The sequence below is a fragment of the Balaenoptera musculus genome, chromosome 11, assembly GCF_009873245.2.
Source record: "Balaenoptera musculus isolate JJ_BM4_2016_0621 chromosome 11, mBalMus1.pri.v3, whole genome shotgun sequence".
NCBI classification, from domain to species: domain Eukaryota; kingdom Metazoa; phylum Chordata; class Mammalia; order Artiodactyla; family Balaenopteridae; genus Balaenoptera; species Balaenoptera musculus.
In genome coordinates this window covers 96771119-96779316 of record NC_045795.1, presented here as the reverse complement: position 1 = coordinate 96779316, position 8198 = coordinate 96771119, and the positions used below count along the sequence as shown (strand labels likewise).

General features: G+C 52.7%; 1 protein-coding gene across 8 annotated transcripts in view; it reads right to left on the bottom strand.

Moving 5' to 3' along the window:
• Nucleotides 1-8198, bottom strand: part of MTMR14 (myotubularin related protein 14) — a 42936-nt gene that overhangs the window by 1569 nt on the left and 33169 nt on the right. For 4 of the 8 annotated variants that reach the window (XM_036870294.1, XM_036870295.1, XM_036870296.1 and 1 more), the window contains one exon: nucleotides 1918-2073. The exons of 3 other annotated variants lie outside the window; for them this stretch is intronic. In XM_036870294.1, coding sequence (XP_036726189.1) covers nucleotides 1918-2073 — 156 coding nt within the window. The remainder of the gene's footprint in view (nucleotides 1-1917; nucleotides 2074-8198) is intronic. One more of the 8 variants, XM_036870298.1, reaches the window with a different exon arrangement.

Sequence of the window (8198 nt, the reverse complement as noted above, 5' to 3'; positions counted from 1 at the left end):
CCGAAGTCTCTCTTGGCATGTGGGGGAGATACGTGGCCCCAGATTTTCTTTACTTCCTAATTAGGTTTTACATAGGCTGGAGACCATGTGTGCTTCTTTAGCTTTTCCTGAGAGCATGTAACCAGGAGAGATACAGATAGTAGTTCATATTCACAGGGAATATCTAAAGGTCCATATGTACGCATTCTCATTGCCCCCTATTTTTAGGAGGCCGAAAGGGGAGAGATCACAACCTATTTAGAAACAAGATAACTGGAGCCCAGAGAGGGTATGTGATCCACTTGAGGACATACGGCAGGCAGAGACTGGAGCTGCCATAGTGCCATTCCCTCTCAAGAGATGAGCTAGCAGGTTCAGAGAAGTCAAGGCTGAAATCCCAAGACAGAGCTGGTAAACATATTGGTTTTTTTGTTTTTGGCCATGTGGCATGCGGGATCTTAGTTCCCCAACCAGGGATTGAACCCGTACCCCCCTGCAGTAGAAGTGCAGAGTCTTAACCACTGGACCGCCAGGGAAGTCCCCAGAGCTAGTAAACATAACAGCTAGGATTTGGATTAAATTCCTCTGACACCAAAGCCAAAGCAGTGAACCCACATACTATGTGACCTCACCAGGAATCAACCCTGACCCCACGCCCATCCTGCAATCTTGGAGGCCATGGGATCACGGAGAACCTAGCCCTCCTCTGGGAACCACCCCTAACCTGAGGGTTGGCTGGGAGCACAGAGAGCTACCCAAGGCATACATTGTAGGATCTGGGGCTAGAGCTGCCCGTTTCACTGGCTAATACCAGGTAAGTGAGGGGTGCTATTAAGCAGGGCCAGAGATGTCTCTGCTTCCTCCAGAGATGGCTCTTAGGCTCTCTGGTTGAAGTAGAAAGAGCCTACAGAAAGGTGCAGACAACCATTTCTGTAATCCTCAAAAATCCAAGAGATCTTGTTTCTGGCTTAAGGGCCTGGCTACAGAGAAGGCTGTGCCAGGCACCAGTGGCCCCTGAAGCCCTTGGGCCACTCCCTAGCTGCGGGCCAGGGCCTGTGAGCACCGTCTAGGAACCCCAAGGTCTGGCCCCTGCCTGCCCTCAGCACGAATCCTTCCCGACTCCCAAGGGCAACTTGCCTCCAACCTGTCAGCACGGGAGGGCATGAGCTGGATTCTGGTGGTGGTGATGAACACCCAGCACCCGGTGGGGAGGGGAAGGCCCTTAGGCAACCGCAGACCAGAAGCAGATCCTGCTCCCCAGGCCACCGGAGGCTCTCCCCGCCTGACATCCGTGAAACAGCAGCGCAGGCGGCAGCCAGAGAGGCAGCTGCTCTGCCAGAACTGGAAGTCCAGCACTGGAGCTTTGGAGGGAGAGGATTTTACAGGCTTGGGCTTTGGATGGGCATCCCTGTCCAATTTTCTTTCCTGACCAGAGACAAAAGCAGATGACAAAAGGGGGGAGGGGACAGCAAGGAACCCTCGGTTCTGCTTGGGAGCACAGCCCTCGGGCTAACCCAGCTCCGTTCTGGCTCCGGTCTCCACCATACACCTACTTTCACTACTCCACTGTTCTGCTTTCAAAGGGTTCTCATGTCAGGCAAAGCCTTGGACAGAAATAGAATCTTTTATAGCTAGAGTCCAGCCAGCTATCCCTAAGGGTGTGTGCCCCAAGAGACCCACGGATGGGTTTTAGAGGCCGGGGAGAGTGAACACACTCCAACGCACTTCCTGAGCAGTCCATCAGGCCTCCTCCATACCTCAGGGTCCAGGAGCAGTGAGGTATACTTAGCTGCGACACTCGGGAGGGGCAGGGAGCCCAGGCCAGCTCCCTGGGGCCTGCTGCTGCCTCATTCCTAGCCAGCACTCAGTGGCTCACCAGCTTTTGACACGGGCAGGGCGGGGGGCGGGGCATCCTGTCTTCTCAAGCAAGACACTTACAGACAATTGTTAGGGAGCTCATCCGGGAAGCTGAAAGGGAGAGAGGAGTCTGTGTGCAGGGCAGCCCGTTCCTGAATACTGCCACAGCCTGTTACCATCTGCCAGCTGCCAAAGTCTGTGGAGAGAGAGGATCCGGGCAGGGGATGGTCCACTGATCTGGGGCAGAGAGGAGAGAGAGGGGAGATGATGTGGTCAGTCATATGCCTGACAGGGGAGGCCCTGGAGGAGTGGGGCGGGGAGGCTATGGTGGCCCTGGGACCAGGCCACAAGGGTCTGTTGGTAGAGCATCTGTAAAGTCAACCATTTTCTCCAAAAGTACAAAAACAGCTGGACAGGTTATGACCAAGAAAGAAGAGTAAAAACCACAAGGCAGGGACTTCCTGGTGGCGCAGTGGTTAAGAATCTGCCTGCCAATGCAGGGGCCACGGGTTCGAGCCCTGGTCCGGGAGGATCCCACATGCCGTGGAGCAGCTGGGCCCATGCACCGCAGCTGCTGAGCCTGAGCTCTGGAGCCCACGAGCCACAGCTGCTGGGCCTGCGTGCCACGACTGTTGGGGCCCACGTGCCTGGGGCCTGTGCTCCGCAGCGAGAGAGGCCACTGCAATAAGAAGCCTGAGCACCGCAATGAAGAGTAGCCCCCGCTCGCCGCAACTAGAGAAAGCCCGCGCACAGCAACAAAGACCCAACGCAGCCAAAAATAAATAAATAAGATAAAATAAATTTATTAAAAAAAAAAAAAAAGACCATAAGGCAGGCTCAGCTGTGAGGACAATGCATCATGCAAAGACTTACAGGAGCAAAAGAACAAGAGCAAAGCATGGTGACTAAGGTGAGCCAGCAACCAAAGCCTGGGATCAGGGCATGCCTGCTCTGGCTGACAAAGCACGTAACATCTCAACAGCACCAAAAGCAGGGGAGCAAGGCTGAATGCCCCAGGAACCTGGGACGCAGGATCACCCCACACTCCCTGGCATGTAGATTGGCAGAGTGGCAATGCAGAACCCAGGGCCACTGAGGTCCTATGGTAGAGATGGGAGAACAAGCCTCTTGGGGATGGTGCGGGCAGTGACCTAGATGGAAGAGGAAGGTGACGGGAGCCCTGAGCCCCGCCCTCCTCCTCTGCAGCGCCTTCCAGGAGCCAAAGTTCGTATGCACAAGCAACAACCCAGCAAACTCACTGGCTATGCCCAGAGGGAAGGAATGAATCAGGCAGCCAACTTGAAAACTTCATCAGGCCTTTTTCAAACAGAGGTTTGGGGGGTGCGGGGAGAGGAAGGCTGTATTGGGAATCTACCACTGCCACCACCTCCCCACTCACAGCCCAGCCTTCTCTGCTGTCTCTGGACAGTAGCCCAGCTGGTGGGGGAGGAAGGGAGGAGATAGGGAAACATCAAACAAGGCCCTTCCATCAGCTACCCCAGGTCCCAATCCCCAGAGGTGCATCATCTTTGATGCTTGACCCTTTGTTCTTTAATTCAAGAATAGCAGAAGGTGCTCCTGTAGGGACCCAGAAACAGAGCAGAAGCGTGAATAGTGGTACAGGGGGTGGGAAACTGAAAAATTAATTGACCTTGGCCCACCCAGTTAGCTGGAGTCAAGGGCTCCTAGACTGAGATGACAGTCCCCATGGGTCCCCAGGCCAGCCTTATCCTCAAGTAGTTGCCAAGCTGAGTGCAGCTCTGGCCAGCGCTGCATCTCTGCTGATCGTAAATCATCTCCTTCTTAGAGGCAGGGAAATGGCAGCCCAGACAGGTAAGGACACTTGCCCAAGGTTCCACGGCTAGAGAGTGCAAGAAGAGATCTTTAAAGCCAAGATTGATTACAGATTTGTTGTACAACAGAAACACCTTGAGACCAGGGAAAACAGCTAGCTTTCTACGTTAAAGCCGCCATGAATCGGAGCCCCCCTGCAACACAGAGACTTGCCATATTCATTGCTCCTGCTCTACTCCGGAAGGTGTATGACAGCAGCACTGGGGATGAGGACAGGCCGTGGTCTGCTACCTGGTGGAAGCCCTAGTGACTGACAAAGCAGGGCTTCCTCCTTCCTACGTGGAGAAACTTGGTAGGGTTCAGGCCAGACACTGTATCTCTGGTGATCCTTAACTGTCTGTAAATCAGAGACAGCTGCCTACATGCAAGAGCAAGCTACACGCCACCGTGTGGTGCCTGCCCTGTGCTTCCTCTGGGTCATGCCGGAGTCTTCAGTCAATGCAACCCCTCTTGAGGGCAGCCCGGCTCCACAAATCTCACCTCTTGCTCAAACTTTAAGGTAAGGTAGAGTTTCTTTTCCAGTTTTCGGGAAAATAATTGCTAAACAGCAGAGTGTTGAGGGAATGAAAGTAATGTGAAGCAGAGGAGGCTGGGTAGGATGAGGGACTTAAGGGGCAGGGAACATGGGGGTTTCTTATGCTCCTAACCCCGCTCCCCAGGGCTATCAGAGAATCACACTTCCAATGGGAAAATGACAGATGGAATATGGTTACAGAGAGGTTCCCAGCAAGGGCTCTCGGTCTCCTAGGCTAGTCCCTTCCCTGTACTTCCCGTGTCCAGCAGGTAGCACCCCCAGGCAAGAACCATGCTTGAAGCAGCCAGGAGACAGCTGTAGTATGGAGAAGGCAGCACAGATAACAACAGGGCGCATGATCCCAGGGGTCACAAAGGAATCTCAGCAAACAGCCAACCATCTTTTGCATCTTTTTCAAGAGTGAGCACACAGGCTCCAAATGAATCTTCGTATTTGAGGCTTTTGTCAAGGAAAGGGTTGCAAAGCAACCGTTGCGTTCCTGGGTTTGAGAGCAAGGGGCTGTGCTAAGCAGAGAGGTCCTCGCAAGTGCACATCTGGAGTAGCTGGCTAGAGGGGGCACCTAAAGATGACAGGGAACAGTCACGAGAAGGAAGCACCTGCACCTGCCGAGTGAAAGAAGGAAGGAAAACTTTCAGGTTAGCCTCGGTACACAGGTAACGCAACCAGCCTTAACAAAACCCCATGCTCTTCTGCCCTACACCCTTACTCGAGTGCAAACACAGCATCTACCTCCACCGATCTACCTACAGGACTGGAGGGCACACGGGGCCAAGCCGCCCTCCAACTGGACAACTGTGGAGCTGACAGTGCTTCCAAGGTCATCCCTCCACATCCCCAGGGCCCAGACCTCTGCCCAGGAGGCTGGCTTCTTGGCAACATTTCACTCCCTTAGATGGGTATGGCCTAAGCCCCTCTTCACAGCACCAACAGAGCTGAACCGCCTCACCTTGCCCCACACCTGCCAGACCCCTGCTGTGGGCCAGCTCAGGCAAGTGTGTTTTAGCTGGTCCTTTTGGAAGGGGTTACAGGAGTACCCACACAAGCAGAGCTGGCCCAAGCCACACAGCTGAGGCGAGGAGAAAGAGGTCTGGCCTGAGGTACCTGATCTGGCCTTTTACCTAGCTGCCCAGTGCCCTGACACAGCCCATAGTCCTTCAGAAATGAGGCTGATAAGGACAGATCTTAACCACAACTACAGTTTACTGAGCATTTCCAGTACTCATGGAAAAGATGAGTATTACTATATGCCAGGTACTTTGCTCCATTATCTCACTTAAACCCAAACTTATGGAGACCAGGATCATTACTCCCACTTTAAAGACGGGATAAAAAAGACTGAGCTCAGAAGGGAAGTGTTTTTTCCAAGTCACACAGCTACAAGCGGCAAAGCTGGGATTGAAACCCAGGCTGACCAAAACCCACGCAAGCCGCACAGTACACTGATCTTCCTTCCTGATAAGGGATGGTGGAGGCCTCAGGGATTGGCTCAGGGATGCACACATAACTTCCAACTGGAATAAAGCACAGAGTTTCTGATCTATGGTTGGAAAAGAGGCCTTCACGTGATCCCTGGATGTGAGAAAGGAAGCACACGGAGTAGCTGGCCACCATTAGGGAAGCTGGCCAGAAGACAAAGCTAGCATGTAGAAAGAGGCAAGGAGAAAGGACCATAGGGAAACGGAGTTGGAACCTTGATGAAGCTGTGCCTGAAGGCTGCATTTTTCCAACGTAAACCAACAGTTTTCCTTTATTGTTTAAACTCTTTTGAGATGGATTTTCTGTTATTTGCATCTAAAAGCACCTGATCTGACAGCTCACAGAGAGGGCTTGAAGGTTCACAGCTAGGAAGGACCTGGGCAGTCAGTTGCCCATTTAAGCCTCTGATGAGAAAAAAGAAACCCAAAGCTATCAAGTGACATGTCTGAAGTCATGCAGGGAACGAACATTTGAGCCAAGACCCAGAATCCTAGCCTTTCAGAGAGCCTGAACGTCACCTAATCTGTACCTACCCCCCACCACTACCAAGCCTCCAGGTGATGGTCCCACAGCCTCTGCCCAAGTGAACACCTCCAGGAATGGGGCCTTAGGGAAGAATCCTTCCGTTCAACAAGGGCCTGACCCCACGGAACAAGTGACTTCAGAAACGGCTAGGACAAGATTCATCAGATTTGAAAAGTCATCAGTTTCCCTCAGCCTGGACTTCAGGCATTGGGGTATGGGTGTGTGTGTCTGTGTGTCTGTGTGTGCGGTGTGTGTGTTTGTGTGAACCAGAGACCTGTGCTTTCCTGCAGCAGCCCAAGGAGAAGTCTTTTGGGGCTCCAAGTTTTCTCTTATGGGTCTCAAGCTGGCAATGCCTTTAGGCTTCTCACCGCTCATCTCTGGTCTGGAGCTGTGGCCCCATGGGAGAACACATCAAACGTTAAGACAGGAACCCTATGTGTTACAGAAAGCAATCCGGTTTCTCTGCCTCATTAAACATAGCCGGGGACAGAGCTCATTGCTCGTAACAAGCAGTTAGTAGGTGGTGAAGGATGGGGAAAGAGAAGCTATCTGGGCAGCAGAGTTGGCGCCTATGTTGTCACTTAGCTAACCAACCAGGCCGCTGGATGTCCCTCAGCCAAGTTCATGTGCTCTTCAGGCAGGTTGGCTTCCAGCTGGGCTCAGTGGTAGCGCCATCCCTCCTCAGGCACGGACAGTGCTATGCTAGCAACCCCCATCCCTAAAGATGTCTGACTCTGGAGCAGAGACCAAGACTACACACGGAGCTGGGCACTTTACTGACCAGGGCTCGGAGAGGCATGCGAGCACTGGTCCTGCCTCTTCCCAGTCCCCAACCCTACAGATGATGAGAGATTTAACAATGGTCCAGAAACGCAACTCAATTAGAAGCTGCTGCAGTAGCAGCTAACGATGCACAAGAGCCACCAGTCTTGCCAGTGAAGGGTACGGGGTTGGGACTGGATAAGAGTCAGCACCCCACAGAACTTTCTTCTGAATCCGACACCTACTTCTTAACTTTGAACAAAGCTTCACCAATTCTTTTCACAGGGAAGTCCTACCTTAAAAGAGATATGCCTGTAGAACCTGGGAATGTGGAGCATAGGAAACCCAGAGAATTCACATTGTAAGGGGAATTTCAGCCGTCACAGATAGCTTTACTAAATAAAGGGTTTCTTTCCACACAGTTCCCTCTGCTGCACTAAAAAGCTGATTGGCTGTTGTTACCTAAGAGAAGCAGGAAAGCTAATGACAGGATCCCTCAGGCACTTTAAGATAAGAGAGACTAAATTAATTTTAATGTTAATGGAAATATGTAATTATAATTAGAATGCTCCAAATCTGAATAAAGTAGTCTTTCAAATCCTCTGGCAGACAAGCAGCCAATCCAGAACCTTGTCACCTGGCCAGCCCAGCCTGGCTACAAGCAGGCACTCCCAGAATAAACCAGCAGAGCCATCAAACACCTCACAGCAGTCCACCCCACGCCTTTCCAAGGCGCCCCATTTTGGTCCAGTTATTCCAGCCTCCTTCACCAGGCCCCAGCTCAAAGGGCCGTGAGATCAGGAGGACACCCCCAAACCTCCTCAGCCTCCTGGACCATCCTGGACCAGCCATAAGCATCTGAGCCCCCAGTGCAGGTAGATAACCACTGGTGAGACCGAGGGAAATGACCACAAGATCGGAACTAGGATCTTTTGTCAGGAAGAAGGGAATGATAAAAAGCTAAGGTGTATGATGGGGTGTTGCCTCAGTGGGGGAGCCCCGAACAGTTGGACAGTTAAGACCAGGGAGGACCCAGGGGACAGGAGGAATTTCCTGGTTTCCTTCCCAGCTGTCCAGCAATGCTGCACAGGCAGAAAAGGAGGCAGGGACGAGGAGCAAGAGCTCCAGCCCAGAAGAGCAAGGGTCACACAGTGCCGCGGCAGGCCCACAGCGGCCCTGAGGCAAGCTGCACAGACAAGCGCGGTGGCAC